Here is a 10294-nt window from a genome sequence, read left to right on the forward strand (position 1 = left end):
GTTTGGGGAAGTGTGATAGTGTGCAGGAGGCATTAAATCAAGAAACTTTTTATTTTCTCAGGCCCAGCTGAAAGCAGCAGAGGAGGAGAGGCAGAGGGAGGCGGAGGAACAGAAACGTAGAGCAGCTGAAAGGAGAAGGGAGGAGAAGAGACAAGAGAGAGAGGTGATGCAATGTTTACAGGAAAACTGTCCTGGGGACAACTTTCATTTCATATTTGAAAGAAACTCTGTCAGTTCACTAAGAGTGTATATTTAGGACTTCAGGGGCCATATGTATCAAGCATTTTAGAGTAGGAGTGCTGACTTGGGATCAATTAATATGATTACATGGACAGGGGGAAGCTGATCCTAGATCACCCCTCCTACTCTGACACCTGATACCCACAGACCCAGATTTCCATCACAGGGACCATACAGAATAATAGATGTCATCATCACCTATACAAAACAGAATTCTATATGTAATATACATACCGTATACCCAGTCCATTCTTTCCTGTCCAGGTTTATTGCAGTTGGAATTTCTCAAAATAGACTCTCTTACATCTGTACAAGTGATGTTTTGATGGCAGCTGTTCAAGGCAATGATGCAATGGTTGTTCAATGCCGTGGGTGATAATGTTCGCCTTGCGTCGCACTGTCAAGGCATGGTGGTCACATCTAATTTAGACGGGAGAAGCTTTTGAAATGTGGCTCCTAGCTCTGATCTTAGAACAGCTGAAGTACAAACATAAAACAATAGCTATAGATTAAAACAATAAATACAAGTTGTGTGTGTGTGTCTATAACGATGTGTATGTATTCAGAGGGAGCAGGAGAACCAGAGGAGGTTTGAGCGAGAGCAGCAGCTCCAGACCCAAGCCCAGCAACACTACCATAGAACTCTGTTACTACGGCGAGGCCTGGCGCCATGGAAACGCAGAGTGGCCATGAGCCAAGCCAACACTCAGGTAATCACCAGTGCCATCAGCCTTGGCCAATCAGAGTCTGCACAGAGAGACTGTCAACACACTCACACTCTCTCCTGTAGAGTCACACAGCTCAGGACAGCCAATCATACACAGCAGAACTAATGTATGCACAGCTACACTCTAATACACAGACAGAAGGAAAATACTCTTTCCCTCAAACAACTACATGCTTTAAGGTGTCATCTTACTCAGTTACCAACCAACACCCTCATAATTCCCAATGGAAATATGACACACACACACACACACTCTGTATCTAAAGCGTAAACCGAGCACACAAACACCTAGACACACACCCTAATCCCAGACATCACGGTCAGAGCTGTAATGATGTTTACAGGATGCTGTTGGTATGAGCACCTGCTTGACCACCTGTCTGTTAGAACCCGCAGGACAAATTGTACAGGCAGAGAGATGGAATGATGCTAGAGAGAGAGAGAGGCTAGAGGAGGAAAGAGGAAGTGAGAGGCTAGAGGAAGAGAAAGGAAGTGAGAGGCTAGAGGAAGTGAGAGGCTAGAGGAGAGGGGAAGTGAGAGGGTGTCAGAGCCTAGAGGAGAGGCAGAGAGGAAGTGAGAGGCTAGAGGAGAGGGCTAGAGGAGGTGAGAGGCTAGAGGAGGTGAGAGTCTGAAGGGGGAGAGAGGAAGTGGGAGGCTAGAGGAAGAGAGGCAAGAGGAGGAGAGAGGATGTGAGAGACTAGAGGAAGTGAGGCTAGAGAGAGCCTAGAGGAAGTGAGAGGCTAGAGGAGAGGAGGAAGTGAGAGCCTAGCGAGAGAGAGAGAGAGAGGCTAGAGGAGGAGAGAGGAAATGAGAGGCTAGAGGAGGAGAGAGGAAATGAGAGGCTACAGGAGGAGAGCGAAAGTGAGGCTGGAGGAGAAGAGGAAGTGAGAGGATAGAGAGAGGCTAGAGGAGGAGAGAGGAAGTGAGAGTCTAGAGGGTGAGATGCTAGAGGAGGAGAGGCTAGAGAGAGAGGCTAGGAAGTGAGAGGCTAGAGAGAGAGGCTAGGAAGTGAGAGGCTAGAGAGAGAGGCTCGGAAGTGAGAGGCTAGAGGAGAGAGGAAGTGAGAGGGTAGAGAGGAAGTGAGAGGGTAGAGAGGAAGTGAGAGGAAGTGAGAGGGTAGAGAGGAAGTGAGAGGGTAGAGAGGAAGTGAGAGGGTAGAGAGGAAGTGAGAGGGTAGAGAGGAAGTGAGAGGCTAGAGAGAGAGGCTCGGAAGTGAGAGGCTAGAGGAGGAGGAGAGGAAGTGAGAGGCTAGAGGACTAGAGTCTAGAGGAGGAGAGAGGCTATTGGAGGAGAGAGGCTATTGGAGGAGAGAGGCTATTGGAGGAGAGAGGCTATTGGAGGAGAGAGGAAGTGCGAGGCTAGAGGAAGTGCGAGGCTAGAGGAAGTGCGAGGCTAGAGGAAGTGAGAGAGGCTAGAGGAGGAGAGAGGCTAGAGGAGGAGAGGAGGAGAGAGGCTAGAGGAGGAGAGAGGCTAGAGGAGGAGAGAGGCTAGAGGAGGAGAGAGGCGGAGAGAGTGAGAGGCTAGAGAGAGTAAGTGAGAGGCTAGAGGAGAGAGGCGCTAGAGGAGGAGAGAGGCTAGAGTGAGAGGCTAGAGGAAGAGAGAGGATGTGAGAGGCTAAAGGAGGAGAGAGGATGTGAGAGGCTAGAGGGGTAGAGAGGAAGTGAGAGGCTAAAGTAGAGGGCTACAGGAAGAGAGAGAGTGAGATGAGAGGGGTTGCAGGAGAGGAATGATTGGACAGATTAATGATGGACAGGGAAGTGAAGTAGAAGTGAAAATAGATGGTGTGACATCTCAGCAGCATGTTCCAATTTACTGTATGCAACCTTGAGCAGCTGAACAGCTCGTTCAATATCTCATGTTATATTCTGCTACTGGTTTACCTTGACTCCCAACAGCATACGTTGACTCCCTGAGCATACCGTGACAACTATCTTTATTTAGTAGTGGTCAAAGTCCTAACTTCTTTAAAGACCATGAGGTTGAAATGAAGGTAGAAAAGAATGCAGTATAGCATCTAGGGTCAAATTTATATTATAAACTGGGTGGTTCGAGCCCTGAATGCTGATTGGCTGACAGCCGTGGTATATCAGACCGTATACCATGGGTATGACAAAACATTTAGTTTTACTGCTCTAATTATGCTGGTAACCAGTTTATAATATCAATAAGGCACCTCAGGGTTTGTGATATATGGCCAATATACCACGGCTAAGAGCTGTATCCTAGAACACCTTTAGCTGTGACATATTGGGCATATACCACACCCCCTCTGGCCTTATTGCTTAAATATATTTTCACCACTTGTCAGCCTCAATGGTGAGAAGACACCTTATCCCTTTATACCATGCCATTGTGTGTTACCTGGCACATGTGAATAGGTGTGGATGCACACACAGTATTATTTTAATTCCCCTCCAGCTGGCCAGGGCTCATCACAGGCAGTCTCTCCTGAAACGGTGCACCCTGTCCTGGCAGCAGGTAACAGGCGAGTCCCTGGCTCAGAAACGGGCCTCTGCCAAACAACTGCATCAACACATCCTGCTACGGAGGAGCCTGGGCAACTGGAAAAGGGTTAGTGCATGAACATGTACATACACACACAGTCATAAACACACACAAACACAAACTCTCACATGCACAAGTAGAAACTCATACGAATGGCCACTGTCTTTTTTCCAACACACAAAACATTTGAATACTGATTACAGTTTAATAGTGATGCAGTGGATAGTCTTTTGTATATTTGGTTCAATGAGATGGACAGTCTGTCCATGATGTGTACTGTATCCAAACCTGACTCGTTCTGTTTGACCCGTTCTGTCTCAGCTGAAGGACCACCACATGGTTCTGGAGGGGCGGGCCGACCAGTTCTGGCGCACGCACACTCTGAGGAGGACTCTGATCGTGCTACTAGATCACGTGACCCAGGAGAGGATGGTGGAGTGGGACCGGGAGCAGCAGGCTCAGGGACACAGTGATAGGTGGGTGTGTTTACCTGGGCCTTACTTCCTTTACCAATAATACCTGTCCTAGAAGCCTCTTGCCTGTCCTAGAAGCCTCTCGCCTGTCCTAGAAGCCTCTCGCCTGTCCTAGAAGCCTCCACCTGTCCTAGAAGCCTCTCGCCTGTCCTAGAAGCCTTCACCTGTCCAAGAAGCCTCACACCTGTCCTCACCTGTCATAGAAGCCTCTCACCTGTCATAGAAGCCTCTCACCTGTCCTAGAAGCCTCTCACCTGTCATAGAAGCCTCTCACCTGACCTAGAAGCCTCTCACCTGTCCTAGAAGCCTCTCACCTGTCCTAGAAGCCTCTACCTGTCCTAGAAGCCTCTACCTGTCCTAGAAGCCTCTCACCTGTCTGAGAAGCCCTGTCTCAGCCCTCACCCCTGTCTCAGCCCTCACCCCTGTCTCAGCCCTCACCCCTGTCTCAGCCCTCACCCCTGTCTCAGCCCTCACCCCTGTCTCAGCCCTCACCCCTGTCTCAGCCGTCACCCCTGTCTCAGCCGTCACCCCTGTCTCAGCCCTCACCCCTGTCTCAGCCCTCACCCCTGTCTCAGCCGTCACCCCTGTCTCAGCCGTCACCCCTGTCTCAGCCCCTACCCCTGTCTCAGGCCTCACCCCTGTCTCAGCCTTTACACCTGTCTCAGCCCTCACCCCTGTCTCAGCCTTTACACCTGTCTCAGCCCTCACCCCTGTCTCAGCCCATCACCCCTGTCTCAGCCCGTCACCCCTGTCTCAGCCCTCACCCCTGTCTCAGCCCTCACCCCTGTCTCAGCCCTCACCCCTGTCTCAGGCCTCACCCCTGTCTCAGCCCTCACCCCTGTCTCAGCCCTCACCCCTGTTTCAGCCCCTACCCCTGTCTCAGCCTTCACCCCTGTCTCAGCCCCTACCCCTGTCTCAGCCCCTACCCCTGTCTCAGCCCCTACCCCTGTCTCAGCCCTCACCCCTGTCTCAGCCCCTACCCCTGTCTCAGCCCCTACCCCTGTCTCAGCCCCAACCCGTCTCAGCCCCTACCCCTGTCTCAGCCCTCACCCCTGTCTCAGCCCTCACCCCTGTCTCAGCCCCTACCCCTGTCTCAGCCCTCACCCCTGTCTCAGCCCTCACCCCTGTCTCAGCCCTCAGCCCTGTCTCAGCCCCCTACCCCTGTCTCAGCCCCTCACCCCTGTCTCAGCCCCTCACCCCTGTCTCAGCCCCTCAGCCCTGTCTCAGCCCCTCACCCCTGTCTCAGCCCTCAGCCCTGTCTCAGCCCCTACCCCTGTCTCAGCCCTCACCCCTGTCTCAGCCCTCACCCCTGTCTCAGCCCTCACCCCTGTCTCAGCCCTCAGCCCTGTCTCAGCCCTCACCCCTGTCTCAGCCCTCACCCCTGTCTCAGCCCCTACCCCTGTCTCAGCCCTCACCCCTGTCTCAGCCCCTACCCCTGTCTCAGCCTTTACCCCTGTCTCAGGCCTCACCCCTGTCTCAGCCTTTACCCCTGTCTCAGCCTTTACCCCTGTCTCAGCCTTTACCCCTGTCTCAGCCCCTACCCCTGTCTCAGCCCCTACCCCTGTCTCAGCCCCTACCCCTGTCTCAGCCCCTACCCCTGTCTCAGCCCCTACCCCTGTCTCAGCCCCTACCCCTGTCTCAGCCCTCACCCCTGTCTCAGCCCTCACCCCTGTCTCAGCCCTCACCCCTGTCTCAGCCTTACACCTGCTGTATAAGATGCAGACATGCTCCATATGTACTAGCTCACTTTGTTACTGTATAACCGCTGGTTGTTGTAAGGGCTTTTTCTAAGTTGTTCTGTCTGCTTCCCTCTGTTGTGTGTGTGTGTGTGTGTGTGTGTGTGTGTGTGTGTGTGTCTGTTCCTCTCTTCTCCATCCCTGTCCCAGGCGGGCGGTGCGGAGCTGTTTCCAGGCCTGGAGACGGTATCCAGGGTGGCTGCGTGAGGAGAGAGAGAGGGAAACCAGGAGGGAGAAGCTTAGACGCAGAGTGGCAGAGGTCCTACCTGACTTCCGCTCCTCTCCTCTGAACTGTCAATGGGGACAAGCCCTGCTGTGACTTACAGGGCACACAGGCAGACAGACGGAATACTTCAATACACGATAATCCAGGAGATGGGAGCCAATAAATGTGGCTTGTTGCTGGTGTAACAAGCACACACACACAGGCTGTTTGTCATCCTTAATGACCAGAGAGCTGGATATAACTTTTAATGAAGACCGTTTGTAAAACTTTTGTAAAACCATTGACTCGTTTAAAACTGAAGCGTATGTTCAGGTTATTGAATTTGTTTTATTTTGTGTATCATTGAAGTCACAGTTTGATGTAATTTGACAAAGCTTTAAGGCATCAATAAGGATAAAAAGCATTCTGTTATTCATATCACCATAAGCAAGTTGCACTGTGGTTTGTGTGTCAGAGTTGTTTTTGTTGCTTACTACACTTAATGCAACAACACGAATGATCCTGATCCTGACCAGCCTCAGTCTACAGAGATGTATCAACATGATGCTGTTTAATAAAAACCCATGGCCTATTTCTGAAGCTCACAGGAACAGTTACACATAAAAAGAACATCTATTGACAACAGCTGTTCCTTTCTACAGGAGTGTTAATCAGTGTTGAAAGGAACATCTGGGCTGGGGCCTAGGTTTTTTGGGGTCAAGTGGTTTGTTTGCTGTCACACTCCCAGCAAAGAAAGGCACTACAACCAGGGTAGCACAATAAAATGTAGGAGCACCAGAAAATATATGTTTTAATGGATTGAGATAAAGCCTCTATGAATTCTAGCCAGTTATGAAGCACATGCTGTGCCCTAGAAATGAATGACCCTTTAAAGACATTGTTTATTATAAAAAGCAAAAATGTTGATACATTACCTGTCATTTGTGGAATTATGTTTTTACATTGTGCACTATTGAAAAATATGGGTTGTTTATGAATTCAAAGGACCAATAAAAAGGGATAAACTTAGAGGTGCTGGATTTTAGGCCGGTGGCGACAAGGTGTCCTTCGGAACACGAGGAAGCAGCAGTTCCAGTTCAAGGGTTTAATTAAGCTCCGCACACACATACAACACCACTCTCTCTGATCCTAATTGTGGTCCTGTAAAGAAAAAAGAACTTAGGCTATCGCACAGTATGGGGAAAAAAATGCATATTTCCACGTCAGCAACTAAACAGGCTGTGTGGACCCAAACACATGCAAGATGCACAAAGGACAATAGAGCAATGTCGAAATATCTACACATAAAACAATAAGCATGAGCGTTCTACAACCGAAAATACATTAGCGCCACAGACAAATGCTAATCGCTAAATAGTAATACATTTCGTATGATGATGCTAATGCTGACAACACTTGCAGGAGTACACGAGCTAGCTAGCAAGTTTAACACAAATGGTACATGCAAAGTCGGAAGTTTACATACACCTTAGCCAAATACATTTAAACTCAGTTTTTCACAATTCCTGACATTTAATCCTAGTAAGAAATTCCCTGTTTTAGGTCAGTTAGGATCACTACTTCATTTTAAGAATGTGAAATGTCAGAATAATAGTTAAGAGAATGATTTATTAGCTTTTATTTCTTTCATCGCATTCCCAGTGGGTCAGAAGTTTACTCAATTAGTATTTGGTAGCATTGCCTTTCAATTGTTTAACTTGGGTCAAACGTTTCGGGTAGCCTTCCACAAGCTTCCCACAATAAGTTGGGTGAATTTTGGCCCATTCCTCCTGACAGAGCTGGTGTAACTGAGTCAGGTTTGTAGGCATCCTTGCTCGCACACGCTTTTTCAGTTCTGCCCACAAATTTTCTATAGGATTGAGGTCAGGGCTTTGTGATGGCCACTCCAATACCTTGACTTTGTTGTCCTTAAGCCATTTTGCCACAACTTTGGAAGTATGCTTGGGGTCATTGTCCATTTGGAAGACCCATTTGCGACCAAGCTTTAACTTCCTGACTGATGTCTTGAGATGTTGCTTTAATATATCCACATAATTTTCCTACCTCATGATGCCATCTATTTTGTGAAGTGCACCAGTCCCTCCTGCAGCAAAGCACCCCCACAACATGATGCTGAAACCCCCGTGCTTCACAATTGGGATGGTGTTCTTTGGCTTACAAGCCTCCCCCTTTTTCCTCCAAAATTAACGATGGTCTTTATGGCCAAACAGTTCTATTTTTGTTTCATCAGACCAGAGGACATTTCTCCAAAAAGTACGATCTTTGTCCCCATGTGCAGTTGCAAACCGTAGTCTGGCTTTTTTATGGCGGTTTTGGAACGGTGGCTTCTTCCTTGCTGAGCGGCCTTTCAGGTTATGTCGATATAGGACTCGTTTTACTGTGGATATAGATACTTTTGTACCTGTTTCCTCCAGCATCTTCACAAGGTCCTTTGCTGTTGTTCTGGGATTGATTTGCACTTTTCGCACCAAAGTATGTGCAGTAGACTATTGTCTGTACATATTGGTCCTAGCATTGTTGCTTCTGTCTGTAATAGTATGGGTTAGTATGGGTTTATTCTCCTACGCTGTGTAGGAGTGTTGCGAATAAACCCATACTAAACCCATACTATTACAGACAGAAGCAACAATGCTAGGACCAATATGTACAGACAATAGTCTAAAGACTAGGAGACAGAACGCGTCTCCTTCCTGAGCGGTATGATGGCTGCGTGGTCCCATGGTGTTTATACTTGCATACTATTGTTTGGAAATTAGAAATACATCCACAGGTACACCTCCAACTGACTCAAATTATGTCAGTTAGCCTATCAGAAGCTTCTAAAGCCATGACATCATTTTCTGGAATTTTCCAAGCTGTTTAAAGGCACAGTCAACTTAGTGTATGTAAACTTCTGACCCACTGGAATTGTGATACAGTGAATTATAACTGAAATAATCTGTCTGTAAACAATTGTTGGAAAAATGACTTGTGTCATGCACAAAGTAGATGTCCTAACCGACTTGCCAAAACTATAGTTTGTTAACAAGAAATTTGTGGAGTGGTTGAAAAACAAGTTTTAATGATTCTAAGTGTATGTAAACTTCTGACTTCAACTGTATTTACAACAGACACTATTTAGCTCCAAACAACAAGACATCAGGATTTTTTGCCACTTACATTTACCTGCACGTACAATAAACATCAGAAAGAAAAGCCCTTTCTTCTAAGGTAGAACTAGCAGGAGAGAAAAACATTTTGGTCATCAGAATGAAAACTACAGACTGGTATTACGGTAAGTCCCTGGGAAAAAGGCTGCTGATTGGCTAATATAATTATGATGATTGGCGTGACCTTATTCCAATAGGAAAACTAAAAGAAAGTTGGAGTCTTGGAAAAGAGATGAGCTGGCCGTTTTTACAACAATTTTCTTATTGAGATGCATTACATTGAAAATTGAACACGGTCAGGTGTGAGCTGTCTCTTTAAGAACATAATGTTTGTGAGTAACAGCATGCAAGAGATCAGTTATTCATATGATCATTGATCTCCTGAAGAAGCTATCCCTTTTCATTTAATTCTGTGCACCCATATTTTTGGATACTCTGGTAAAGTTACCAGGTTATAGAGCTCAGCAGCTTGTAGTCCTAAAACCGGGAAATTAGTTATCTCAGGTTTCTTCAGCCATCCCTATGGGGAAGGAATAGGGTTTTGGAATAAACGTTGAAATAATGTCTGAGGTTAACACAGTTAATGTAAATTGTCCGCTGGCGATTTTTATGAATTGTTCAGCAGTCTAATGGTTTGGGGGTAGAAGCTGTTGAGGAGCCTTTTGGTCCTAAACTTGGCGCTCCGGTACCGCTTGCCGTGCAGTAGCAGAGAAAACAGTCTATAACTTGGGTGACTGGAGTCTCTGACAAATTTCTTTGCTTACCTCTGACACTGCCTATTTTATAGGTCCTGGATGGCAGGAAGCTTGGCCCCAGTGATGTACTGGGCCGTTCGCACTACCCTCTGTAGCGCCTTACAGTCAGATGCCGAGCAGTTATCATACCAGGCGGTGATGCAACCGGTCAGGATGCTCTCGATGGTGCAGCTGTAGAACCTTTTGAGGATTTGGGGACCCATGACAAATCTTTTCAGTCTCAAGAGGGGGAAAAGGTTTTGTTGTGCCCTCTTCACGACTGTCTTGGTATGTTTGGACCATGATAGTTCGTTGGTGATGTGGACACCAAGGAACTTGAAATTCTCGGCCTGCTCCACTACAGCCCCGTCGATGTTAATGGAGGACTGTTTGGCCCACCTTTTCCTGTAGTCCACGATCAGCTCCTTTGTCTTGCTCACATTGAGGGAGAGGTTGTTGTCCTGGCACCGCACTGCCAGGTCTCTGACCTCCTCCCTATAGGCC

General features: G+C 47.8%; 1 protein-coding gene across 1 annotated transcript in view; it reads left to right on the top strand.

Moving 5' to 3' along the window:
• The window catches only part of ccdc191 (coiled-coil domain containing 191), a 30572-nt gene extending 24239 nt beyond the window's left edge, over positions 1-6333 (top strand). The window contains exons 14-18 of the mRNA XM_014159357.2: positions 62-163; positions 807-950; positions 3386-3538; positions 3794-3948; positions 5832-6333. Of these exons, the coding sequence (XP_014014832.2) occupies positions 62-163; positions 807-950; positions 3386-3538; positions 3794-3948; positions 5832-6000 (723 nt within the window). The 3' untranslated portion in view covers positions 6001-6333. The remainder of the gene's footprint in view (positions 1-61; positions 164-806; positions 951-3385; positions 3539-3793; positions 3949-5831) is intronic.
• Positions 6334-10294: the final 3961 nt, after the last annotated feature.

Source organism: Salmo salar, chromosome ssa19 (assembly GCF_905237065.1).
Source record: "Salmo salar chromosome ssa19, Ssal_v3.1, whole genome shotgun sequence".
NCBI lineage: Eukaryota > Metazoa > Chordata > Actinopteri > Salmoniformes > Salmonidae > Salmo > Salmo salar.